The 27,665-nt window shown below is 52.2% G+C and overlaps 2 protein-coding genes across 3 annotated transcripts; one reads left to right on the forward strand and one right to left on the reverse strand.

The window, feature by feature from the left end:
- The first annotated feature begins 1,025 nt into the window (after nucleotides 1-1,025).
- Drc5 (dynein regulatory complex subunit 5) lies at nucleotides 1,026-20,562 on the forward strand. Its single transcript, XM_034522052.2, has 5 exons — nucleotides 1,026-1,155; nucleotides 10,822-11,192; nucleotides 12,504-13,072; nucleotides 17,514-17,963; nucleotides 18,996-20,562. Exons 2-5 carry the CDS (start codon nucleotides 10,922-10,924, stop codon nucleotides 19,200-19,202), a joined length of 1,497 nt encoding a protein of 498 aa, XP_034377943.1. The 5' UTR covers nucleotides 1,026-1,155; nucleotides 10,822-10,921; the 3' UTR covers nucleotides 19,203-20,562.
- Nucleotides 20,563-22,513: 1,951 nt separating this feature from the next.
- On the reverse strand, nucleotides 22,514-27,332 carry Tmem151b (transmembrane protein 151B). Of its 2 annotated transcripts, XM_034522051.2 has the most exons (3): nucleotides 27,038-27,332; nucleotides 24,560-25,000; nucleotides 22,514-23,791 (listed from the first exon to the last, which is right to left on the reverse strand). In XM_034522051.2, the coding sequence occupies exons 1-3, from the start codon at nucleotides 27,152-27,154 to the stop codon at nucleotides 22,664-22,666; spliced, it is 1,686 nt and encodes a 561-aa protein (XP_034377942.1). In that variant the 5' UTR covers nucleotides 27,155-27,332; the 3' UTR covers nucleotides 22,514-22,663. The 2 variants fall into 2 exon arrangements, with proteins under 2 accessions (XP_034377942.1, XP_076771370.1); XM_076915255.1 differs by lacking the exon at nucleotides 27,038-27,332 and having other exon boundaries at nucleotides 24,560-25,260.
- Between the last annotated feature and the right edge of the window lie 333 nt (nucleotides 27,333-27,665).

A 27,665-nucleotide genomic window follows, 5' to 3' on the forward strand; every position in this document is an offset into this window, starting at 1 on the left:
TCCTCTATCAAAACAAACCTACCCAGCAGAGCTCTACCTAGCCACAGGAGTGAGGGGTGGGTACAGGCGTGGGGGTGCACATCTTCAAAGCAAGAATTTTTTTGACACTAATTAACAAAGCAGAGTGAGCCTACATGGTGCCATAGTGCCACACTGACTAATGTGTAATCATTTGGTCTGGGGATGTGGCTCCGATGGCAGAGAACCAAAGCATGGACTAAGCCCTGGGTTCAGTTTCCAGCACCACCGCATACACCCAATTCCACCCCTGTAATCCCAGCTCTGGAGAGGCGAGGCATGAACAGCAGAAGTTCAGGATCATCCACGACTCTACAAGTGATGGTTAAGTCTCTTGTGAGGGCTTGAAGGGACTTGGGAACAGAAGCCTGGCTCCTCACTGCATGTCTCAACCTCTGGAGCTTGGTAGTAGGCTAGTCTACTATGCTTACCGCAGGCCCAGCCCCTCCATGACCACCAAACTGAGGCACCAACAGAGGCAATCTGACCAAAGAAGCTAGCTTAAAGCTAAACTTTGCTTTCCTGAGACACACACACACCAGTCTGCTGTCCCTCTGCTCTGTTGAACAATTTCTCTTACTACATATAGCCTGATCAGAGGCTTAGTCTCCCCTGACCATCAAGAGATAAGGACAGCGACCCTAACTTGTCAAGTCAATGCCGAGAGAGCTGCACCACGCTGAGCGAAGGAGCGCTCTGGAGGCCCAGGCCCTTCCTGCCTCTGATACTTCTTAGTTCATGTTAGAGAAAACCGAAGGGGCTCCCCAGCAGAGTTGGGGTCCACAGCTCGACCACAGGGGAATTCCACAGACTTAAGTAACTGTAGAAAGTCCCTCGCTTCCCCTGTCTCCTTTGTTATTCTTGGGCCTTTTCCTCCTCCCCGACTCCTTATCAGAAGTACATCCTCTCCACATGAAAAGCTTAATGCGCCCCGAAACAAGCAGCCAGAAAGCACGAACGAACGGAGTCCAAGTCCACAGGGTCGTTCTCTGAGCACGCGCAAGGGGCAACCGAGAGGAGGAGGGCGCCAACGCCCAGGGCGGAGGGCTCACGGCCCGCCCCCTGGCGACTCAGGCGTCCCTAACAACCAACTGCGCCAACCGCCTGTGAGAGCGGTCTCCTGGGTCCCCGGAGCAGGTGAGGTGAACTCCCGGAAAGGGACGCCCAATTCTGATCTCCCCCATTTAGATCATGCTGGTCAAATCCAAAGCCCTGCCAGCTCCTGCAACCCACGCGGGTCTGTGGCCCCCGCAGCCATCGTCTTAGCTTCCCATACCCTGTAATAGGAGAACCCATCCTGCAGTTACTTGAAGTCCTCAGCTCATGCCTGTCTTGTAAAGGTGGGATCCAGGCTCTGATTGCCACACAGCGACTATCTGTAAACTAGTCCAGGGGCCTAGAATTCAAGTAAAGAAGCGGTGGGGAGACCTGGGAAGAGGAAGGTCTCCAATCCTCAGCTGTGGACAATGCTACAGGCCCTGTGTGTTCCTCACGTCCCTCAGGTCCCCCATGGACCTGGTGTCTCTAGGTTACCAAGGGGAGGAGGGAGAGGAGGACTATGCTGGCCTTTGAAGCTTAGCTTCCCTCCTGGGATGTCTAAGGTAGAGAGCTACCGGTAGTGTCCCTTTCTAAACAGCTGACTACAGGAGCTGGAGCTGGGAGGGGGAGGGCCCAGGGGCTATGAACAAGCTATCTCCGAGGGCCAGACCCAAACCTGGGCTCTCAGAAAAACTCTGTTTGTTTGTTTGTTTGTTTGTTTGTTTGTTTTTAATTCTCCCTTCCTTTAGTCCTGTAAACTAGGAATTCACAACAGGAATTTGATTAATAGAGGGCAGGGAAGATGTAAACAAAAGCCCAGGGCTCTGAAAATAGGAACCTGAGGCCCAAGGAGCTCTCTTTGAGGGGAGCCTGGGGTAAGCAGGGGTAGGACACTGGCTGAGAAGACAGAAGCAGCAAAGGCAGAGACCTGAAGCCCCCATCAGACCACCACAGCTACCCTTTCAGAGGAACACGGGACGGTGGGCAGGGGGACGACAAGTTCCTTAGCTTTCCCATCTGAGTCGTGACAGGAACCTCCCTGACAAGGCCAGATTTTACTGAGGACTGGAGGAAGGCTGAAAAGGGAAAGAATGTGAGGGAGATCCAAGCTTGACCCAGTCTGTGAGCAACATGAGCACCCAGCATACGCAGGGCGGAAGAGTGGACCCACAATATCCTCTCAGGCCCTTGTAGAGACCTCAAGCCAAAGGATGTCGGCCACAATCCGGCCTTCCTGAAGCATCTAGTGCCAGCGGTAACACCGGATAAGGGTGCTGGGTTTTTGAGGTCTGTTCCAAAGTAGGTAAAGGCTCAGACGTCACAGTGCTGACTAGAGAACCCACGGGTGGGAGAAAACTTTCTGGAACTGAGGTGAGAAAGGTGCACCTCAGAGAAGCGAGAGAGCCCATCCGGCAGTCTTTCGAAGCTCTGGCTTGCCGGCTAGGTGACAGGGAGTCCCTTCGGTTTTCTAAGCCTCAGTTTCCTGTTTTGTAAGGCGGGGGCAATGGTATTACGATGACAAAAGTCAACCCTGAACATGAGGGCTTAGTGAGCGTCATATAGGTGAGACTGCTAACTTCTTCACAATCTCCACAACTTGTGTGCCAGCTCCAGGCCAAGCCTGTGTGAAATGTCACACAGTTTAGCTCCTTAATTACCTACAGTGAATGATAGGTGATGAAGATAATATTAATTACTGCCCCCATTTGACAGGCGATGCCCCTGAAACCTGTTGAGGTTACTTCCTCACCCAAGGTCTTGCAGGTGTGAGAGGCAGAAGGGGGAGGGTTGTGACCAGAGACAGCCCAGTGCCCGAGCGCTCAGCTATAGGGCCTGCCCCCCATGGGCATCTGCCATCACCTGACTAGAACACAATAAACCACAGCTCTACAGAACCAAGGTCATGACCCCAGACCGCCTGTCCACCATATACAAAGCCATCCGAAATGAGGACAGCCCTGGCCAAAGTGGGACACCGTTTTTATTACTTGTACCAAGGCCCAGAAATTCCCAGCCCTTCAAGTTGTGACTTTGTATGCCCTGCGTTTTTATACTCCTGTCTTGGTCCTGAGGACACGGAGGCAGGCCTGGAGGAAGAACGGCCTTTCCCTGCCTATAGTGGTCCTGGTTGGCTGCACTTGGTGCTTCATGCAGCCATGAGAAGCCTTCAGGTCCTTGAGACAGGCCCCAAGATGAGAGTCGTGAGCCACCTCCCACCTCCATGCTCTAAGGGGAGAGATTGCCCTTAGTGAGGGCATCACACAGCAGCACAAGACACATGCATTTCTGGTGGCCCCGACTTATCTGGAATGCCAAAGAGAACTCCCAACATGGAGAAAGGAGCGGGACTTTGTAGTACAAACTTCGTTTCTCTCCCCACCCCACAGGCTCTCAAGGAACATGAGTCTGTAAATCAGTGGGTCTCAACCTTCCTAATGCTGGGGGCGACCCTTGAAAACATTTTCTCTTGTTGCGGTAAACCCCCAAAGCATAAAATGATTCTGTTGCCATTTCATAACTGTGACTTTGCTACTGTTATAGATTGTAAATAACGGGCAGGAGGCTATCTGCTATGCGACCCTTTAGGGTCGCAACCCTTTGGGGTCGAGAAACAGTGCTCCAGCACGAGCTGGGCTCTGTCCCTTCTGGAGCTGTCTTCCTTCTGGGCCTGCTGTGCCTTCTGGAGTATCTGGTCATGTAGGTTTCTGTCCATCCCTGTAGAATCCTCAGAGCAGCCTAGAGACAACCAGCCAGCAAATGTCTTCCAGCAAATGGTGTAAGCAGCATGCCTGTCTTTCCCTTTCCTCTGGTTCCTCTCATCTTTCTCCTCAAACTGGGGTAGCCTCCTTTCCTTCCTCCCTCCCTCCCTTCCTTCCTTCCTTCCTTCTTTCCTTCCTTCCTTTCTCCTTTTCTTCCTTCCTTCCTTCTTTCCTCTCTCTTTTTTTCTTTCGACAGGGTTTTATGTAAGGCCAGGTTAACTTCAAACTTCCTTGATTTAGGAATTCTCCATTTCACTCCCCAGCGAGCCTAGCAATGTTCAGCACCCTGTGGTCACAAAGGAGAAGGACATGCAAGGAGGCTTCATGTTGAGACCTGAGGCCCTGCAGGTCAGGGGCTTCAGGCTTTTGTCACCCTGACTTTCATGGTTGCCGGTCCCGTACTAGGTTTCACTGTCTGCTGCTGCAGATAGGCTCTGCGTAAGTCAGGGACTCTCAGCAGTGGGGATCCTGCTCCTTCAAGGACATACAGCTGTCCTTCCTTCCACCAACCTCTACTTGGACCAATCCTAAGAAAGTCTCTGATTGGCTGACATTATAAGGCCACGCCCATCAGTCTCAGTAGCCAATAGGATATGCTTTAGAATCTATTATTAGAAGCAAATAGGACAGACCCAAACTAGCTACCTGCCTAAGGCAGACCTGGCACTGGGCTTGGGCATGCAGATCCAGTGAGCTCTGTCTGCTGCAGATTTGGGCACACGGGGAGGTGGCACGGGTCCTGGGGAGCTAGGGCTCTGGCAAAGGTGGGGTTTTTTTTTTTGGGTGGGGAGAGTGTTGGGCGAGAGGGGGATGTGATTGAACTAGTCAGTGGATGGATGTTTGTCTCTGTCCCAGGAGGAGATGGTAAGAAAGGCATCCCAAGTTTAAGGAGTAACCTCAGCAAAGGGCCAAAAACTAGTCTGCAATGTCCTGGATATAAGAGCAAACTTTATTTCGGAGAGCCACCGGTCCTGATAGAAGGTCCTTCTCCTCTGAGGTGCTGAGGGCTTTTGCCCTAGGGCAGTGCTGAGCCATGGAAGGGTTTCTATTAGAGGCCTGCCTCATTTGGCTGTGCAGGGCTGGCTGTGAGAGGACCAGATAGGATGCCTGGGCCAAGTGGAGCTGTGTGTGACAGACACAGAGGCCCTACGCTGAGGCAGCAGTGAGGAAGAAGAGCACTAAGAAGGGACAGGTTAGTGCCTGTGCGACCTGCAGGAGGAGCTGACACCTGCTTTCAGCTCTACCTTCTGTGTAGATTGAATCTGAGAGAGTTGGGCAGAAGCCTCAGGACCTGAGTGTAAAACTCAAAATAGAGTGGAGAGCTGAATCCCACAACGAGGTGGGCAAAACCTGGGTGTGGGGGAAACAGACGTTAAGAGCACTGGCTGCTCTTCTAAGGGACCTGGGTTTGGTTCCCAGGACACAACTGCCTGTAACTCCAGTTGCAGAGGATCCGGTGTCGTCTTCTGGCCTTCTCTGGCACCAGGCATGTATGTGGTACCCACACATACACTGAGGCAAACAATCATATACATAAAATTAAAAACTTTTTTTTAAAGTGGCAAGAGAGGCCGGAGGAGAGTCAGAAGTAAGAGACCCAAGGACTTCACTTAACTCACTTTCCTTAAGTGTACTTTAATGTAGTATCAGTAGATTTTCTTCTTTTCTTTTATATTTTGTTTTATTTTCAATTGCACATCTTTGTGTGTGTGTGTGCACTTGAGTGAATAGGTACCCTCCGAAGCTAAATGTGTTGGGTCTCCCTGGGGCTGGAAGTTGGTTGCAAGCTGCCTGATGTGGGCACCAGGAACTGACCGTAAGCTCTCTTCTAGAGCCACCGATACCCTCAAGAGCTGAGGCATCTTTCTATCCCTCATACACTAGTTCCTCAAAATACATTTTCTTGTTGGTGGTTTGTTTAAGACATAGCCCCTGCTGCCTCAAATTCATTATGTAGCAAAGGGTAGCCCTGAATTTTGATCCTCCTGCCTCTACCTCCCAAGTGCTGAAATTACAGATGTGCACCAGGGTACCAATCTATGCAGGATCAAACCCAGGGCTTCCAAAATGCCAGGCAGATATTTTCAGCTGCACGACACCCCCATCCCTCAAAAATAGACATTTGAAAAACACATGGAACTGGAATCCCTATAGATAACCTCTGGTTGTTATTTTATTTCCTATTTTTGACAGTACTAAGGTTTGCTCCTATGGCTTCCTGCATGTTAGACAAGTGTTCTACCACTAAAAACTGTATGTATGCCCAATCTTCTTCATAGTTTTTATTTTGAGAAATAAAAAGGCAGAGTCTTAGCCAGGCAGTGGTGGTGCACACCTTTAATCCCAGCACTCTGGGATGCAGGCAGATTTCCGATTCTAAGGCCAGCCTAGTCTACAGAGTGAGTTCCCAGATAGCCAGGGCTACCCTGAGAAATCCTATCTTGAAGAGGAAAAAAAAGGATGAGGGGAAAGAGGAAGAGGAGGAGGAAAAGGAAGAGGAGAAGAAAAAGAGAAAGGAAGAAAGAAAGAAAGAAAGAAAAAAAGAAAGAAAGAAAGAGACAAAGTCTTACTAAGTTGCCCAGGCAGACCTTGAACCTTGAGTCTTTGTGCCTCAAACTCCTTGTAGCTAGGATTACAGGTCTGTGTCACCAGGCCCAGCTGTGCCTAGTAATAATTTTCCTGTCAAAAAATGTCTTTAGAGCCAAGCCTGGTAGTGCAGGCTTGTATTCCAACTGCTGAGGAGGCTGCTACAGGGAGATAGGAAGTTCACAGTCTGCCTCAGCTACAGACTAAGCTCAAGAATGAAAAATAAAGGTCTGGGGAGATGGCTCAGCTATTCAGAGCACCACTCTCCCAGAGGTCCTGAGTTCAAGTCCCAGCAGCCACATGGTGGCTCAAAGCCATCTGTGATGGGATCTGATGCTCTCTTCTGGCACACAGGTGTACATGCAGATAGAGCACTTATATACATAAAATAAATAAGTCTTTTTAAAATGGATAAAAATTAAGTAAGATGGAGTGTGGCTCAGTGGTAGAATGTTTGTTTGGCTGTCATCTGCAAGACCCTGGGTTTAATCTCCATACCATACACACACACACATATATATTATGTATATTTCATAATAAAGTATATGAAAATGATCAACTCTGACCTTATGATGTAATTGCTTTTGATATTTGCCTTAAAATGACGTCAGGCCAGGTATGGTGGATGACTTTAATCCCAGCACCCAAGGAGGCAAAGGCAGGCAGAGCTCTGTGAGTTCAAAGCTAGCCGGGTTTCACATAGTGAGTTCCAAGGCAGCCAGAGCTACAAAGTAAGACTGTCTCAAAACAAAAGACAAAAACCAAAACCAACAGACATCAGACCAAGGATATGGATGCTTCTGTAAACATGGAAGGCTGGCAGTATTGGGCTCTTGTTATGTCATCTCTACCTGTGGCAGCCATTGGGATGGGGGAGACAACCCCTTCCCCTTACGAGATTTTGTTAGGGCCATGGATGGCTCTGTGATCTCTGCCAGAGGCAGACTACAAAGCAGCAGCAAAACCAACTAGAACTAGACCTTAGGAAGAACTGCCTGATACCAAGAAAGACAGTAAGCAGCACAAAGGGGCTCACAGCTGGCCCCAGCTGGGATGAAGGCCCCTAGGAAAATGGAGCAGAGCCACACTCCAGGCTAGTGGGGCAGGTAGCCTCAAACCATGATGCACCAGATCCTCAAGTTGCCACTGACCCCTTGCTCTTCACCTCTCCTGTAAAGGAGGGACAAATCCTAGAAACCTGGCATTTGCTTGAAGACACCTCTCAGCTCTCTAGACAGAAATCTCCACAGTTGCCTATGTAGGAAAGACATTATTGTCCCATTTTACAGATAAAGGAAAGGAGGAAGTCAAAGTCCAGATAGGTTATGCAACTTGCCTAAGATCATCCAGCAAGCCAGAAATGCAAAATCAGCTGATGTCTCTATCTAAACAGTACCCTCCTTAACTCACCATATAGACCAGGCTGGCCTCAAACTCACAGAGATCCACCTGCCTCTGCCTTCCATGTGCTGCGATTAAAGGCATTATGTAGTTAAAAATGGACAGGGTCTGTGAATTTGCATTTGATTTGTGTACAGGGTGACACAATACATAAATATCTTGCCGACAGTCCCCCTCTCCCAAGGCTTCTCCTCCTTGAGCTGCCTGGCAGGCTAGGGAGTACCATCTGGTTCCTCCCCCTGCCAGGATGCGGTTGCTAGAGCAGGGCGCTCCTTCTCACTGGCCACACCACAGAGTAGCACAAAGGGAAGCTGCCCAGCAACGGGCAGAGAGCCCAGGCACCCCTATTCAGATCACCGGCAGCGTGCCTGCAATAGGGGGGCAAAGAGAGGTGGCCATGTGCAGAAGGCCCCCAAGACCCAGACAGCATCCTCAGTCTTCAGCCCCTTCATATTCAGCCCCTTCATATTTAGCTGCCTTCTCACCTCCCACGCCTGCCCGCCACCGTCTGGTATGAGGAGAGACTTCGAAGTGGGAGCCAGGTGAGACTGAAGAGAGGAGAGGCTTTCGCACTCTGGTCAGGAGGCTATGTCTGGTCCCTCCCAACTGCGCATGCCCTGATGGAGGCCAAGGCGCAGATTTGACATTGAACGTACTTATTCTTCTATTCAACGCCTTTACCCAGAGGTTTGACAAGGTGGCTCAACAGCTAAGAGTGCTTACGGATTGATCTCCCAGAGGACCCGTGCACCTGTATCTGGTGGCTCACACCCTCACTCCAGCTCCGGGGGATCTGGCTCTTCTGGCTCCGTGGACATCCACATGTGCTCACCCTCGTATGCAGGGTGTAACATATGTACATATAAATGATAACTCAAAATATATAAGATAAACTATATGGATCACACATTTCAGTGACAGTATCCTGAGTACATTGCATTAATTGTGTCAACTCTCTTGGTTTTTATTGTTTTGGGGTTTAATTTTTAAAATCTGTATGCAGATTACACATTTCAACAATAATGTTTGGGCACACTGGCTTAAGTAGTTTATCTGTTTTATGGTTTTGTTTTATTTTTATTTATTTATTTATTTATTTATTTATTTATTTATTTATTTTTTGAGACGGGGTTTTTCTATGTAGCCCTAGCTGTCCTGGAACTCACTCTGTAGACAGCGCTGGCCTCAAACCTGTTTCAGAATTTTGTTGTTCTGTTCATTTTAGTTTTCCTGTGGGATTTTGTTTGTTTGGGATTTCATTTTGTTTTGGTTTTAGCTGGGAGAGCTAGTCAAGAGCTCGGCCAATGAGCTATGCCCCCAGCTCTACTTAAGCCTCTTTTTTTCCCCCATTTATTTATTGACTGATTGGTTTGCCTGGCACTGGTGGCTCACACCTTTGATCCCAGAGCTCAGGAGGCAGAGTCAGGAGGATTTCTGAGTTCAAGGCTAACCTGGTCTACAGAGTGAATGCCAGGACAGCCAGGGCTACACAGAAAATGATTTTTTCCATTTGTTTGTTTGTTTTAGTATTTATTTATTTTATGTATATAAGTACACTGTAGGTGTCAGACACACACCAGAAGAGGGCATCAGATCCCATTACAGATGGTTGTGAACTCAGAAATCCTCCTGACTCTGCCTCCTGAGCTCTGGGATCAAAGGTGTGAGCCACCAGTGCCAGGCAAACCAATCAGTCAATAAATAAATGGGGAAAAAAAGAGGCTTAAGTAGAGCTGGGAATTGAACTCAGGACCTCTGCAAGAGCAGTCAGCACTCTTAACCGCTGAGCCATCTCTCCAGTCCTCCCGTTTTTGTTTTGTTTTTCGAGTGGGGTTTCTCTATGTAGTCCTGCTTGTTGTTGATGCCCTGTTTGTTGGTGGTGCCCCATGTTCATGAAGTACCCTTGGAGGCCAGGAAAGCTGACAGGAGCATGAAACCCCGGGTTCACTGCTTGAGGTGAAACATAACTGTAACCCCAGTGCTCGGGGGGTACAGACAGGAGACTCAGCACTTCAAGGTCATAGCAACTTGGAGGCCAGCCTGAGATATCTGGGAACTTGTCTCAAAATTAACAAATATAGAGAGACATTAAAATAGTGTGTAAGTCTGCACCCTGCTCTGTCGGCCTGTGTTCTCGGTCACACCATCAGGACGCCCTGGGAGCAGGGAGCGTTTGACTTAAGTAGTTGTTCACAACAGCTGTCTTCCTTGGCATTCGATAGCCCCCCCCCCACTCACCCTTGGAGGGGGTAGTCGAGAATATGACTTGAGAAACTGAGTTTAAATACACTTTAATGGTTGGCTGGGGAGATGGCTCAGAGGTTATAAGCACTTAATGTTCTGTTCTCGCTGAGAGACTGAATTCAGTTCCCAGCACCCATGTCAGGCTGCTCACAACTGCCTGTAACTTCAGCACCAGGGGAATCCAATAACCCTCTTCTGGCCTCTATGCGCATACACACACACACACACATACACACACACAATCTTTAAAAAATAAGATCCTTCTTGTTCAGTGTTAGCTGTGCAACATTGGGCAAGTCGGTGACCTCTCTGTATTTCATTTCCCTTCAAAGAAAAAAAAAAAGATGAAAATGAGCTCTTGTCCCCAAAGGCTTTTTTTTTTTTTTTTTTTTTTTTTTTTTTTTTTTTTTTTTTTTAATGACAAATGAGATAATATCCAAAATGAATACCTGGTCTGTAGCAATGAGTATAATAATTAACAAACAGCTATGGTCTAAACTCTGGGGCTGCTCCTTGTGCATACTGTGGCCCTTTGAATACATTCTGCTATCACCTCCTCTAGTAATTCTGTTGGTACCTACTGCCCTTACTTCGCAGGCATCATCTGAGATTCAGAGATGTTTGGTCACTTGCCCAAAGCCCACAGCCAGTCTCTGAAATTCTCACCTGGGTCAACTCCCCCCCCACACACACACACCCCGAGACTGATTCCTAAGCACCACTCTGTGCTACTTAAATCCTCCCAAGTAACACTGTCCCCTTCCTCTTGCTCAAGCTCTGACACCGCCCCCCATCCTGTATCCTGCCTGCATTAAGAAGTTTCCCATTGCAAGGTTGCCAAGGTTCACACCCTTGTGTCTCTGCTGGCAGTCAACATGCAGGAGGCCTCCACAGTACCGTCCGAACATTCGCCTCGCAGCCAATCTATTTTCAGCATCCAGCGCCAGGTCTCCGCTTTGGGTGGTAGCAGTCCAGCACCGAAGTCCTTGAAAACTAGCACCACCTCTGCCCAAGGCCAGCTGAAGACCAAGGTCACAAATGTCCGTCGCATGCGCAGGATCATCTCTGAGGATGCAGAGTGGTCATTGGCTATTGTGCCTCTCCTCACCGAGCTCTGCGTCCAACATATCGTCAAGAACTTCCAGAGTGAGTCCATGTGACTTGGGCCAGAGGAGGCGGGGACCACCATACCCAGGCCTGGAAGCATCCTCAAATCCACCCCCACTCAGCAGCAGTGGTGTCTCCTTCCTTACACACACACACACACACACACACACACACACACACACGCACAGACATATGTGCGTGCATGCATGCACACGCATGCACACACACTCAAGCACACACCCGCACAGAGACACACACATGCACACACGCACAGACGTACGTGCATGCATGCACGTGCACACAGACAGATGTGCATGCATGCACATGCATGCACTCATACCCACACTCAAGCACGCACCCACACAGACACACACAGGCATGCAAGCACAAACACACACAGACACGTACACATGCACACACACATTATGCCGTCCATGCTTTTGCCCTTCTCTGCTCATGTCTGCTCTCCCCAGTAAGCTGAGCCTTAGCCACATCCTCCTCTTCCTCCTCCCCCTCCTTCTCCTCTTCCTCTCCCTCCTCCTCCCCCAGGAAGCTCTCTGGTTCTCACCCCACATCTGATAGAGTCCTCCAGGATGCAAATGGCTTCCTGGCTTCTTCTGTACTCCAGCCCCTTGCAAAGAGAACTAGCTGTCCTCTCCACTGTATGGGACAAGGGCTTCCCGAGAACTGGGCCACTTATCATAGCATGTTTCTCTGTTGCTTCTTGACTGTGTGCCCCAGCAAGCTCAGATGAACTCCAGGAGTCCAGGGCCATGTCTGATTTCTTCGTTTTAAGAATTGTATTGGGGGTGGGAGGAGTACTCACCACAGAACACAGTAAACATAGGGAGATCAGAAGACAACCTCATGATGTCAGCTCTCCCTCCTCCCACCTCTCCCTCCTCCCACCTCTGCATGAGTTCAGGATGGGGTTCAGGCCACCAGTTCTGCTCAGTATGCATTTTTTACACCCTGATCCATCTTTCTGGCCCCGTGTTTTCTTCATTATTCCCCCAGCAGCATCTGCCACATAGTAGGTGTTAAAATACATATAGTAATTCTGAAATGAATGAGTAAAGTCTGACTGGGAGTCTCAGAAGTCAGACTAGATGGTACATTAAGAACTGGTCCATTCTGCTCCAGGTGGGTCAGCTTGAGACCAGATACTGCCCAGTGCAATTGCCAGTTAGTTGCAGGCAAGAGCACACCAAAGAGTGTCTCTTTAGGAGACCGTTTCTCCTCTCAAAGCAAAGTTCCCAAGGCCACAAAGGGTCTTCTGAGACATCCCAGGACTCTGTGTCGTGATGGGCACAGTGGCTGAACCCTGTTTTCCTTCCTCCCTTCCCAAAGACAACCCTATCCTGAAGCAGCTGCCCCTAGAGCACCAAAAGAAGGTCTTGAGCAACCTGCCCCCCGAGCTGCCTTTGACGGTGACCGCTAACTTGATTGATGATGAGAATTATTGGCACCGCTGCTGCATCAAGCGCTGGTCTGTGTGTCACGTGTCTATGCATGGTGGCAGCTGGAAGCGGATGTTCTTTGAGAGACACCTGGAGAACCTGCTGAAGCTATTCATCCCAGGGACCACGGACCCCAGTGTAATTCTGGACCTGCTGCCCCTCTGCAGGAACTATGTGCGCCGCATCCATGTGGATCAGTTCCTCCCACCTGTGCGGATGCCGACTCCACCTCAGGGAGAGGAACAGTCAGACTCTGGCAGTGAGGGCGAGGGGAACGAGCCTGAGAAAGACCACTTCCAGCTGCAGGCTCTAGTGGCTGGCCTCAAGCACCTGGAGGAGCTGGACCTGGTGTACGGCGTCAAAGACTGCGGCATGAATTTTGAGTGGAACCTCTTTCTCTTCACCTACCGAGACTGCCACTCTCTGGCAGCCACCATCAAAGCTTGCCACACCCTCAAGGTACCACACACAAACCCAACTCACCTGCCTCCTTTCTCATTGTCTCTGGGATTGCTTCTCCCTGCCTCTTCCTCTCCTTCCACCATCTTCTCTCATTTCCTCTGCATTCATCAGTAGAGGAGGGGACTGTTTAGATACCTGGGTTCTTTGGTTTGTTTGTTTGTTTGTTTGTTTGTTTAAACTTTGTTGAGGCAGGGTCTCATATATCTTAGGCAGGCCTGGAACTCAATGTGTAGCTGAAAATGACCTTGAATTTCTGATCTTCTGTCTCCACTTTACTTACACAAACACGACCAAGTGCTGGGATCACATTTGTACGCCACTACTTCCAGTCTAAGTGATACTGAGGATTGATCCAAATGGAAACGCCCAGGCTTGGGATGCAGCTCAGAAGCAGAGTATCTGTAGCATGTGTGAGGCTGTGGGTCCGGCCCCTGCCGCTGGGAAAAGCTAAAAATCAAATCTCATGTACCACTTAACTGGTCTTCTTGCTGTGATTAAAATCCCTGACAGAAGCAACTGAGGGAGGCTGGCTTCAGTTTTCAGTGAGTGGTTCGTCATGGTAGGTGAAGAGGGAGTCACGGTGGCAGGAGTTTGAGGAGCCGGTAGCAGAGAACATGGAATAGTGGCACTCACTCAGCTTTCTCCTTTTTACCCGGAGAAAGGACCCGGCCCCTCACACACACACATTCCCATACACATGTACACAGTTAAAGTTTAACTAGACAAACCGAGCAATGGTGGCACACACCTTCAACTCCAGCACTCAGGAAGCAGAAGCTCTGAGTTTGGGACTTGTCTACAGAGTGAGTTTCAAGACAGCCAGGGCTCCACAGAGAAACCTTGTCTCAAGGGGGAAGAAAAGTTTAGTTGATAATTTAGCTAGCTATTTAACTAGATAATCCCCCAAAGACACACCCAGAGACTCATCCCTAGGCTATTCTAGAGCTTGTCAAGTTGACAATATTAACCATCACACTGGTTATATTGAAAATTTCAGACAAGTGTGCCCCATGGAATATTTGGGCTATGCATCCAAACATTGAGGTTTTTATCTGAAATTCAAATTTAACTGGACGTTCCGTGTTTCTATTTGTGAAATCTGGCAGCCACCGCCTAGCTGCAATTTTACATTTTCATAGCTGCTCATTAGTGCCTTTCATCCCCTCAGACTGCTCCCGCCACAGAGCTCAAAAGGCATGAGTTTGCTTTTTTTTTTCCTTCCCCTTCATCTTCAGCACCTGGGACAGGGCCCGACACTGTCAGTCTGCAGACTGACTGCAAAGCCGGTGAACGGAGGACACAACGTTTCTTTCCTCTCTCTCTTCACTGAGCCTAGCATCTTGATGATGATGCTCCCTCACCATGATGAACCGTGCCCTCAAAACTGTAAGCCAAAGAACCTCCCCCTTCCTTAACTTGCATCTGTCAAGTATTTTGTCACAGCAACGAGATGGACATGAATTCAGTTCCCAGCACCAAGACAGATAAATAATAGAGAGAGAGAGAGAGAGAGAGAGAGAGAGAGAGAGAGAGAGAGAGAGAGAGAGAGAGAGAGAGAGGAAAGAAAGGAAAAAGAGAAAAAGAAAGAAAGAGAAAGAAAGAAGGAAAAAATAAAGAAAGAGAAAAAAAGAAAGAGAAAGGGAAAGAAAAAAGAAAGAAAGAAAAAAGAAAAGAAAGAACGAAAAGGAGTTACATGTTACATGTCTGGAGTTGGAGGCAGGGGCATTGAAAGATCAGGACCATGTCTTACTACATGGTGAGCTGGAAACCAGCCTGGGCTACAGGAAACACTTTTTCCAGAGAAAGGGAAAAGGTGGTTTAGCGGTTAGGATCACATACTGGCTGCTCTTGCACAGACCACTAATTCAGTTCCCAGCATCTACATCAACTCCAGCCCCAGGGGATCTGACCTCTTCTAGCCTCCTACCCACCCACACAAAGGTGCACGTGCAGAGCATACTTAAGGGTCTTTTCTAGCGAGAGAGAAAACAGGAAGGGAGGGAGGGAGGGAGGGAGGGAGGGAGAGAGAGAGAGAGAGAGAGAGAGAGAGAGAGAGAGAGAGAGAGAGAGCAGGAGAAGCAGAGTGGCCTTAGCTCCTCTGGCTGGAGGGACTCACAGATCACACAGAGCCAGGACTAGCAAAAAAGCAGGAAGGAACAGGCATGCGCAGAGGAGAGCAAGCAGACCCCTCTTGCAAGAACTGACTTTGGTCCCAGGAGAGCCTTGCCAGTCTGTTCCAAGGGCGGTGTCCCTGGAGGCCCAGCTGCATTCCATCAGGGCCCCACCTCTCAGATTCACAGAGGGGACCAGGCTTTATCCCATGAAGCTAGTGTTCTCTCGTCCTTTCTGTTGCTGTGATGAAACAATTTAAAGGAGAAAAGCGGGGTGTTTGGCTCACACTTTCAGGCCACGGTCCATTCCATTTGTAAAGGCATTCAAGGTGGGAACTTGAAGGCAAGCCTGCTTGTTATCCCACACAGCATTGCGGTCAACCAAGGAATTCATGTCACAGCCAAAAACATCCAGCACAGAGTTATAGAGCAATGTTTGCTAGCTGGCTCATAGATGGCTTTTACTCCGCTGGCTTTCTTTCTCTTTCTTTTTTAGATTTATTTTTATTATTACAAACTATACATATGGGAGGGCACATCCCCAGGAGTTAAGATGCCCACTGAGACCAATAGAGTGTGTCAGATTCCCTGGAGTTATTGGCTGTTATGCGCTACCTGATGGGGATACTAGAAACTGAACTCCTGTACCTCAAGAGCTGTGCAGGCTGAAATCCACTGAGTTATCTCTCCAGCCCCTTAACTAGTTTTATCATATAATTCAAGATCATCTGCCTAGGAATAGTACCGCCCACAGTGGGCTAGACCTTCCTGCATTAATCAACAACCAAGACAGTCCCACAGGGACACACTCCCAGTCCGTCTGATCTCAGTCCTCAAGTGAGCCTCTCTCCTCAGCTGTGTCCCTGTCCTCCTCACTATCAAAACAAACAAACAAACAAGCACTATGAGGGTGGTTGGAACCACATACATATCTGCAAAGATGGATGAAGCAGAGAATCTGGAGAGAAACACAGTCAGGTCACCTGCCACTGTGACGTAAGGAGGATGGAGACAGGAAGGAAGAGGCAGAGGTGCTGAGGCCCCTTCTCATGAGACCAGATGCTGTAGGAATCCTTGGCAGTCATGGAATGAAAGGGAGGAGAGGAGCTGTTTTGAAGGAAAAGGCGTGAGTTCCAGCTTGAGGTGTCCCGGAGCAGAGGTCCTCTCCACAGCTAGGGAGGATCTGATGCTGGGAGAAGACTGTGTTGAGCTTTGAGAACCATGTGTGGTTGAGTGTAGCCTTGCGTTTGGATGGAATCTTAGAAGAAAGATGCAAAGGGAGGCAAAAAGAAGCTTGACATGTGCTGGAGGAGGAAGAGCTTGCCAAGAAAGAGAACAGGGGAGAAGATATGGCATTGCATCACAGATCCCAGATAGGGGCATGTTTCACACAGAGGGAGTGAGCCACAGGGTAGGATGGAGCCCAGGACTGGCTTAGGGGCCCGGGAGGTTCCTGGGGGTGGAGTACTTTAGTGGGTACCAGAAACAGAAGCTGGGCAGCTGTGGATATGGAGAGAGTGGGAAGTGAGGAAAAGGGGGGGCTGTGATCAGTTTTATCAAGAGTTTGGCTGCAAAGTGGGGAGCAGAGCTGGAACAGAAGAGGGCTTCTGGGTCTCTAAAGAGGAAATTACACAGATTTCAAGCTGACTTGGTCCACAAGAAAATCATCCATTATCCAGAGGAGAGAAGCTCAGGGACCAGGCTCAGTGCTTGCTGGGGCTGAGACCTGAAGCGGGGCAGTTAGCATGTGATGGCTAGCTGTGGAGATCGTGTTGGTATCATGAAAACAGTGGAGTGGCCTATTCAGTGGCCAGGAAAAGAAAATAAAACAGAAGAGTGACCATCAGTAGAAAGTGGCTCATAGGTACCCACCCCGGCATGTGAGTAGACTGGACATTGGAAAGGCTGACACTGTCACAGATTATGGGAGAGTTTGTTTAGAGAAATACGGTTGAATTGGTACACTGTACTGGAAGGTTCTGTGATACCAGCCAGTGGCAGTGGCGTAGGTCAATTTCTCCACTGTCAGTTTCTCAGTCAAAAGAATTGAGAAAACCAAGGTTGTGCTGGGCCTGGTGATAGCCCCCTCACTGCCACCTGCCAGCAAGATTGAGCTGGGCATGGTGATAGCCCCCCTCACTGCCACCCGCCAGCAATGCTGTATCACTGGGTGAACCCACCTCCCACCTGAAAGCCAGGCAGGTGACTATCACCAGGTGTTGAGCCTCCAGCCACCTTGCATCTTCCTTCTTTACCAGCACAAGGCAGTTAGGTAGTACAGGCTATCCCAGACTGGCAGGTGCTGTAAAACTCCTACCTGCCCACAGATCTTCAGGCTGACCCGAAGTAAGGTGGACGACGATAAGGCGCGCATCCTAATCCGTAGCCTGCTGGACCACCCAGCCCTTGAGGAGCTGGACTTATCCCACAACCTCATTGGAGACCGCGGTGCACGAGCAGCAGCTAAGCTGCTGAGCCACAGTCGCCTGAGAATACTCAACCTGGCCAACAACCAACTGCGGGCATCCGGTGCACAGTCACTGGCGCATGCACTGGCACACAACACCAACCTCGTCTCCCTCAACCTCCGCCTCAACTGTATCGAGGACGAGGGTGGCCAAGCAATTGCCCACGCCCTGGAGACCAACAAGTGCCTCACCATGCTGCACCTCGGCGGCAATGAGCTGTCTGAGCCCACGGCCACGCTCCTCTCCCAGGTGCTCCCGGTCAACACCACGCTCATCAGCCTCAACCTCTCCTGCAACCACATTGGGCTGGTGAGTCATAGCTTCTGGGGCGGTGGGCACGGAGTGGAATCCAACTGCCATAGACCCTTTGTGGGGGAAAAAAAATGTTAGGAGCCCGACTCTGTGGTGTACCAGAGAGCGTGTTTTCTTCTCCTGTGCGCACTCCAGGGCCCAATCCCGTTCCTTTCATTTTTCGTGTGTCTTTGCTATCTATACACATGCATGTGTGAGGGTGTACCTGTATGAGTGTGTACACATGTGTGCATGCATGTAGAGACCCAAAGTTGATGTCTGCAAGCATCCTCAATGGCTCTCCCACCTTATTTGCTGAGGGCAGGGTCTCTCAGTCAAACCTGGAGGTGCCCTCTGAAATGATGAAATGATGTCAGCCAGCTTTCCCTGGAGATCCTCTATCTCCTTCATCCCCAGAGTTATAAATGGGCCACTCTACCTTCCCAGCATTCCCATGGGTTCTGGAGATCCTAATTCTGGTCCTCATGCCTGTGCACAGCGCTTTCCTCAGGGTCACCCCAGGCTCCTCTTTTTCCTTTAGCTCTTAGTGTCTGGGAGGGAAAGTACAATGGATGGATGGACGGATTGAGTGATTGATTGATTGATTGATTGGTTGGTTGGTTGATTGATTGATTGAAGCAGGGTCTCACTATGTAGCCCTGGCTGTCCTAGAACTCACTATGTAGACCAGGCTGACCTCAAACTCCAAGATCCACATTCCTCCACCTCCTGGCTGCTGGGATCGTAGCCATACTTGTATGGCTTCCCCTCACATCTTACTAGACCAACTAGCCTCAGGTCCACAGGACTGAAGTGAAGGAAGAACGGAACTACATCACTGCCACGAATCCATGTTGTTTCAAAACACTTAGGTTGAGCCATCACCTTAGTCTGCCTTAACCAGAATTTTTCAAGTAGAACTGCAATTTTTGTCCATGCCCCAGATAGGTTACATGTGGCATTGCAAAAGCTATCCCATCTGTATGGAAGTCTGTTGATGTGACCCTGGGATGTGATACGAAATGACCCCTCTGCCTCACTCCTCCCCAGGATGGTGGGAAGCAGCTCCTGGAAGGCATATCAGACAACAAGACCATTCTAGAGTTCGACCTGCGGCTGTCAGATGTATCCCAGGAGAGCGAGTACCTCATTGGCCAAGTTCTGCATACCAACCGAGAGGCTGCCCGTCTGCGGTCCCTGAATCCTGGCCACTTCACCTCGCCCACTAACAACTGTACTGAGAATTCTGTAGGCTAAGCTGTGGAACCAGGATAGAACGGTCATCTGATGGGTTACCCCGGCAGCCACACCTTCATTTCATACCCTTGATATGCCTGCCCCTGGTTCTGAGGAAGCGAGAAGAAAGGATCACAAATCTCCTTGGAATGAGTGGCCAGATTTGTATATGTGAAGATGCTGAGGTGCAGAAGGGGCACCTAAGGATGAAGTGATGGTGAGCTAACCCTCACCTAGAAAATGGCCTTTACGAGACTTCCTTGTTCCTTCCCATAACAGGAACAGGGAAGGCAAAGGACTCTGAAGAGATGATCCCTGCTCAAACTCTTCATGAGCGCCATCTGCCTCTTGATTCACCCCTCCCCTCTCCCTTTCTACTGAGCAGATAGTTGAGCCCTGATCTCAGTCTTTACATATGCACACACACACCATGTGTGAGCACCCACACACACATACACGCGCACACACATATACACACAGACACACACACAGAACAAAGCTATGCCTGCCTCCCTCTGCCCTCCCACCCTCCCTGGAGATGCTACCTGCCTGTCAGGCCCCTGGCATGGTCCGCTTGTACAGACCGTGCCCTCACTAACCCTCAAGCTGGGAGTGGATAGCGTGTGACAGAACAGTGTCACTCAGAGGGAGCAGACCGGTGAGTCATCCACACTTTTATTGTCCATCAGTATGAGTTGTACAATCTTTGCGCTTGGAATCCCATGACAAGAAGGCCACAGCGTGATGCACCCAATTTGACAGAGACCTGTCTTCTCCCGCCCGAGCCAGGCCTAGCCCACCCCACAAGCCCTTATCCTCAGGACATACAGTCTTCCAGGTACCCTCTCCTCGAGTCCCTTCCACGTTGTGACTGCCCACCCTGGGGCTACACCCATAGGAATCACAGACTATGGATTCACAAGAGGATCTGACTGATTTAAACTCCTCTCCCAACTCTCCTTGAGCTGAGTGGCCCAGAGCCCATCTATCTCAAAGACGGGTGACTGCAGCTGCAATCCAGGGGGACCTGCACTCCAAGGACTCTCTGTAACAAGCAGGTGCTGAGCAGAGCACCAGAGGGGGCTTGGGAGCGACTATGTGTGTGCCTGTCCGGGCAACCTAGAGTCCGCTATACCTGACACCCTCTGACAGTTCCAGAGTGCAAACACGTAGATGTGAGGGTGTGTGTTTCTATCTCTCTCTCTCTCTCTCTGTGTGTGTGTGTGTGTGTGTGTGTGTGTGTAGCCACAGCTGCTAGCAGAGGTTCTAATTAGAGAAACAAGAACATTCAGTGTAAAGTTTAATTTTAGAGATTAATTAATTTTCTGGTTTTCATTTTCCCTGGCAATCAATAAAGCTACCAAGAAAAGAGACCAAAGAATTGCTTTCTCTCTAAGTCTGTGCGTGTGTGTGGGAGGTGAGGCTGTCAGTGTGAGGAGACCTAGGCAGGAATGGTCAGGCAAAAATAATAACAGGGCTTCCCCTCCTCCTCTCCCAAGGCCAAGCTCGGTTTCTGGACCCAGAATGAAGGAGGTTGAGCCAAGTCCTTCCCTCCTTGGAGCTGTGAGAGGGCCAAGCTGCCCCTAAATGAGAACAAGACATTCAGATGCCAGCTGGCCAAGAACTGAGGCCTGAGGCCACAGCTCACTCAGTACCTGTGCTCCAATAGTACACACACACACACACACACACACACGCGCACACGCGCACACACACACACACACACACACACACACACACACACACACGGAGCTCAAACTCAAGGTCCTGGAAGGTTCGGTGCTAGCAGGCCAGTGGACACTGTTGTCCAGGAAACCCAGTGGGCTGCTGTGCTGATCCCTTCTACCCAAACCTATCCCTCTCTGACACCCCTCCCTCCTCACCCAACCATCTCTGCATAACCATTTGAGCCTTAGACCGTGGCATCCCCACAACAGGGCTTCCCACATCCCCCAGGGAAAAGGGGAAGGGGAGCCAGAGGAGATTTTGCATAGGTAGGGGCCACTCCCATTGGTTGGCATAGGACTGGCACAGCCAGGAAGAAGAGGGGAAACCAGAAAGATGGAGTTCTGATGGTGAAGGCAAAGCAAGAAGCAGAGGGAGCAAGATTGGATGGGTGTGAGCCCAATCCCTGGGTACTAAGTCTGCTGGGAAAACGTCAGCCAGGGCAGCCGGGAGAGCAAGGGGCCAAACACAGACATGCACAATGAAGCACACTGGGGTGAAGGGATAGGGAGTGGGAGAGCAAAGTTGGTGTCAAGGCTTTAAAGGGACAGGACAAAGGGCTGGTGCCCTGGGGCTGTGGCATGGCGCCCCTCTGAAGGCCTAGAGCTTCAACTCACAGGATAGGAAGAAGTGGAGGGTCTGGCGAGATCAGAACTCCTGCCACCGGAAATGAGTATCTCTCTAGCTAGGGCTTGGGATGGACTCGGCTCTACGGAGGCATGTGTGAGGGACATCCTTCTTAAAGCGTCTGGGGGCCGGGGGGAGCTACAGCACGCCGGTCGCTACATCTTCAGGGCTGGTTCCAGTCTGCCCACCATTACTAACTCTGCTCCTGAGGTCTCACATCAAGGTGTGTCTCAAGCTCTGTCCACTTGGTCACTCACCTTGGCCAACTTTAATAAGGACCTCCAAGATGGCACCTCAGCCTCCTTTATGGAAGCACCGACCCAGAACCCAGGGGAGGAAGCTGATGGATGAGAGGCTGAGTCTTTTCCAGAAAGGGCCTGCCATGCCCTCCCAGCTTCTCTTCCCTCGCCCTGCACCCTGACAACAGCTCTTCAGAGCCAGTAAGCCCCGAGGTGAGTGACGTCATTGATGTGATGAAAAGTCCCTCCAGGACCGGACCTCTGGGGCTCAGTGAAACAAACAACAGTGATGGGTGTGGCAGAGAGGAACCGCAGGTTTTCCCCGGCGGCAGAGCCTGAGAGGACAGAACTCTTTTCAAGGTGTGGAGAGGAATACTGGGCTTGCCTCCTGGCCCCACCCTCAGACCCGGTGAACACAGTAGCTGGTTGGGAGCCAACTCTGCAGCTCTTCACCAAACCACAGCCCCTCTTCACGGGGGTGGGGGAAGGGGACGGCAAAAAAAAAAAAAAAAAAGCCTCAAATGCTTTTCTTGCTACCCATCATGATGGCTCCCTTGGTGGGGAGGCCAGAAACGGGTCCCACAACATACTAACAGTCAAGACTCGATGAAAGCCTGGGAGGGAAATCTCGAGTGTGCACGGAAAAGGTGGTGTCCCCGGGACCGGAAGAGAACCACCTCTGCCCCGGTGGATGGGGTTCTTAGAGAGCTGCCTATCTCCCATCCTGTCTGTGTACAGGGAAGCAGTCTCAGATCACTGAGGTCTTGTCTGAGCGTGCCCCTCACCTCCTGCCTTCCCTCATACCCTGCCTGGCCGTAGCCACCATCCTGCCTTTCTCTGCTACACACAGGGAGCACAACACCAGGACAGGCTCCCTCCAAAGGCAGGAGGTCACAGTGAGGTCTCCACGCAGGAGCCATGGCGGTGCAGTGACCGGTGGCTGTGGCCCAGACACCCCTCCTGCCGATGGACGATGAGGACAGGGAAGCAGAGGGCGTCGTGGTAGGGCGGCGGTGGCCCGGCCTCCTCCTCGTCCTCGTCGTCCTCGTTGTCCCGCATGCTGGCCTGGCTCGACAGACGCGTCTGCTCCGTGGGGCAGCTCGCCTCGTTGACACTCCCGCTCCGGCTGCGCCACAGGCAGCTGCGCCGGGAGCCGTAGAGGCGGCTGAGCGAGAAGCGGCTGCCCCCGCACCCCGCACTCGCTCCGGGGCCCTGGGCGGCCCGCGGGCTGGCGCAGATACTCAGGGCGCTGCGCGAGAAGATGGACGAGCTGCTGACCGCTCGCTGACAGTGCTCGCAGCTCCGCCAGTGCGGGGTCACGCCCGCCGCGCCCGGGCCACCAACCCCTCCGTAGCGACACCTGGGCACGTAGCCACCCCCTGGCCCGCCGCAGCGCGAGCCCAGCTCCACTAGGTCCATGAGCAACACCTCCGAATAGCTGGGTACCAGCTGCTGATTGGAACGGATGTGCCACTCGAGCTCGGTGCTGTCCACCGTGTTGACCCGCGGCAGGCGATGCGTGAGCGGGGGCAGCAACTCGTCGCTGGGACTCAGGCCGCCGCCCGCACTGCTGGCCGAGCCCGGTCCCTCCAGACCGAAGAGCTTCTCCACGTGGTAGTGCGCATACGCCGTGCGGTACTCGGCCAGCACGCGCAGCGGCCACGACAGCGTGAGCAGGGCTGCCGCCCAGAAGGCCGACGAGCAGGCGTACCAGGGCGGCCGAGCCGGGTCGGGGAAAGCCACCATGAACTCGCGAAAGTCCACGTTCTTGAGATGCATGCCCTCTCGCGCCTCCATGTAGTCATCCAAGCCCTCGTTCTCGGCAAAGAAGCGCGCGCGCTGGCACAGGTACGCGTTCTCAGCCTCCACGCTGGCGAAGCTGAAGCACTTGGTGAAGCGCAGCCGCGTGGCCGGCGCGCCCTCCAGCCCCACCAGCGTCTTGGACACATCCCGGACGCCACAACGCGCGTAGTCGAACTCGGCCTCCGCCACGTGTGTGTTGACCCGCTCGTGGTAGACCTGCAGGAGGAGGTTGGAGTCGCAAGGGGAGCATACAGGGACTTTTGTCTACCCATCCCAACTCTGACAGAAGCCCTTATACATGAAATCATCTCCTCGATCATCATCACCATCACCATCATCATCATCACCTCCTCCCCCTCCCACTCCCAAACCCAGTCAGTGGGTTTAATACCGTAAGTGGTGATTGCCCTGAAAACCCTGTACCACGCACAACCACCTCCTCCAAGAGTCTTGGCCTGAGACCCAGGAACCTGACTTTAAGTCTACCTCCGCCAAATAGGAGTATCCTCAGGAAGTCTGAGCTGAGGTCTCCTTAGCCGGGAATAAGTACTCGGTAATAATGACTTTATGAAACAAGTGGGCATATACAGAGGAAGTCATCTGCAGGCACGAAGCACTAAACAGACTCCACCCAGGAACCAGCCAGCTGAGGTTAAGTCCCATCTCCTGACCTACTATATGACCTTGGATAGATTTGGTTTTGTTTGTTTTGGTTTGGTTTTGGTTTTGGTTTGTTTCATTTTTTTACCACTACACTCTCGTTTGCTCCTTAAAATAAAATGGGGGATATACCTACTTCATAGGTTTGCTGTAAGAATTAAATCTGTATGTGCCTGGAACTCGGTTCTTGGTGTTTGTTGTTATTACTGGATACCCATGGGGACTCACTGCTGTCTCTCTCTTACTCCCAGGCAGAGAGAAAGGCAGGCAATCTCAGCAACCTTCCTCATCTTGAACAGCCTGCGCTCCCCCACAGCCTCTCACCTGGGTGGTGGTGTAGGCATCTCCATTGCGGTATCGGGTGACCTGGCGAGTTCGTCGGACATAGTGATAACTGATGGCCTTCCACCAGATGCAGGGGGTGGCCTGTTGCATACGGCCCACGCGCTCCTGAACACTGCTCACGTCCACTCGGTGCTGCAGCTCGTGGCGGGCTTGGCAGTGCCAACACTCCACCAGGTAGACCGCGTATAGCATGAGCAGGAAAGCCAGGGGGATGTAGACATAGCCATTGGAGCAGGGGCTGTCATGGTACATGAGGCTATTGCCCTGGTAGGCGCTGCTGAAGGTGAGGCGGGTCACTGTGGTGACGTGGCACCAAGCCACTGCCCCCAGGCAGCCGTACATTAGCAGCGAGAGCAGGAGGCACTTCCAGTGAGACTCACGGCAGAGAGATTTGGTGAAAGAGGGCTGGATGGGACGCTGCTGCTCGGAGTGAGAAGGGAAGGGATGCCAAGATGAGGAGGCAGGACCCAGCACAGAGGTGATGAACACAGATTGAGAGACAGTAGGCCAGCACCAAGGTGGCAGACAGGAATGGAGCATGGAGCGGGAAGAGACAAAGATGGGAGCCAGTGACCAGAGATAAACAAAGAAGGGTCCCAGACAGAACAAAGGTGACCAGAATGCCAACACAGGAAAGTACAAAGAGAGAGATACCACAAGAGGCAGAGATCAGAAGCAGAGGCCCAGATGGATAGGATGGTATCCGGAAAGAGTCCAAACACAGACACAAAGATGGTGATGAAACAAGAGAAGGGGTGGATGGGGGAAAAAGGGGATAGACAAACAGGCATTAGTGAAGGTAGGTCCTCAGCCCAGACCTTTCCGGGGGTACCAGAAGAGTAGGGAAGGACCCACTGACATTGTCTCCCCCACTTAGCAGGTGGGGCCCCGACCGACCACTTGTAGTTATTGTCAGTCCTGGGTTCCAGAGCAGCCACTCTCCTTCGGTTCACACACCTCCGTCTCCCTCACAGACACGCTAACTTCCCTTGAAGAAGTGGGTTTTTAACCCAGGTCAATCTGGTCCTTCCCACCTTCTGTGAGTCTTCCTACTATTCACACCCCCTCCTTCCCAGCAAGCACACACTCCTCCTCTCTGTTCTAGGATGGGGAAGAGGGGCTGGGGCCCCTTGGCAGAGAAGATGGGGGTATGAGCCACAGGTAAGGAAGGCACTGGAAGCCCAGGCATTTGTCACTAATGTTTGATGCTCTCCCAGGGCCGGTCTGTTAAAAGCACTTGGCACCTTCTGAGTTGTTTACATGTCTAGTTCTCCACCAGATGGAGCGCTCCTGAGGGCAGGGCTCATGTCTCATTCTCTTTGCCTCCTAAGTGACACCCAGCAGGCACATAACCAATGAGGGGTTGAGTTTGCTCAAATGGCCTGTCTTTCCACCCCTTCTGCATTGTCGCACACGCGTGTGTTTACACACACACACACACACACACACACACACACAACCTTCTGATGCAGTGCTGACTGGCCCCTCTAATTCTTCACGCCTGGCCTTGGGACCGGCCAGAAAGAGAGATAAAGTAGTGGAGACCAAGTGTACAGTTAACAGCAGAGGCCCTAGATTTCTGTGCGTAGGCAGGAAGAATAGGAAAAAAACAGAGAGCATGTGCCTGCAAGGCAAGGAGGGTACCCTTGCCCTGTAGGAGCTGTGCCTTTGGAAGCCGGGTGTATATGGGCACCTGTGTGCCCACCTGGTCATGTGCTTGTCCCAGTGTGAGCACAACCGAAAGGGGCTACCCTCAAGTACATCCCCACTCTCCTCCTGCCCCCGTGCAATATGTATGGTGTGCACCAGTGTGGACGGGAAGCTAGGACGGAGGGCTTCTGGTACTTTCCTTAGTTTCTTTGTCTCCCGTTTTCAAATGACTAAAGTAGGACCCTAGCGAGGTCCATGCAGAGTACTGACTCAGAAATTCTTAAGCTTAGTGCCCCCTAGGGGGAGCACCGGGCATTGAGAGAGGTGAACAGCAGCCCCCTTACACACGCTCCCAGTGACCCCAGGGGGTACGGCCTCTGTACCAGTCTGATCTTCCTATGATCCCAGCTAGGGTGACAGCTTCACTTCCCCCAAGGCACTCTTCTTGCCTCCAAGCACTTCCAGTCCTCCCTCCCGGCCTTCAAGGTGGGATGCCGCCCACCATCCTCACCCGGGGGCCGGCCTAGCCCTTCTCCGCTGAGCCCGGGGTCTGCGAGGCTCCGCCCAGGGCCCCTCCCCCTGCCCGGGACCCCCTGAGCCCCGCCCCCGACGCGGCCCCTTCCTCGCCACAGCGGACTGCGCGGGCAGCCAGGTCGGGGCAGCGGTGCTGGACTGCGGCTGCAGCGGCCGGCTCGGGGTGCGGGGCGCCGGCCGCTCTGCGGCGGAACCGGCGGGGACCGCGCGAGGTGCGGGGGATGGGGGCCAGGTCGCGGTTGTGCAGGGAAACCGGGGGCCGCCGGTTCTCACCTCCTCTCGGGCGGGGCCCTCGTCCGCCGCTGCCATGGGCTCCTCCGGGACCCCGGAGCCGCCGCCGCCGCCGCCGCCGCCGGCGCTCTCTCCCGCGGCCGAGCCAGGGGGGGACATGGCGTAGAGGGGGCGCGTCGAGCTCAGGACCTCCCGGGGGGCTGCCAGGGGCCGGGGGCATCCTGTGCTGGCCCTGAGGAGGGGGCGCGAGGGGCGGGGCCCTCTCTGCTCCCCACCCCCCGCCGGGGGGAGGGGGCCTAGAAAGGGCACGGGGGAGGCCGGAGATGGGGGGATGGGGGGGAGGGCGGGCTGAAGGGGCCGGGCTGGGGGGGCCGGGGCCGGGGGCGGGTGTCACCTTGAGGCCCTCGCGGCGCCGCTCCGCCTCCCGCCCGCTCCCGCCGCCGCCTTTTGTCTGAGCCGAGCTGGAGCCAGCGCGCCCCCCCTCTTCCTCCCAGTGCAGCAGAGCCCCGCCCCCAGCCCCCCAAACTCCGCCTTCACCAAGCCTTCCTAATAACCACCACCACACCGCCGAAGGGGAGAAGCAACAGGGGCTCCCCGCACCCTTTCTGCCTCTCGTCCCTGCTCACCGCATCTTCCTTCCGCCTGCCCATTCCGGGAAGGTCTCAGCCTC

The sequence above is a fragment of the Arvicanthis niloticus genome, chromosome 17 (assembly GCF_011762505.2).
Source record: "Arvicanthis niloticus isolate mArvNil1 chromosome 17, mArvNil1.pat.X, whole genome shotgun sequence".
NCBI lineage: Eukaryota > Metazoa > Chordata > Mammalia > Rodentia > Muridae > Arvicanthis > Arvicanthis niloticus.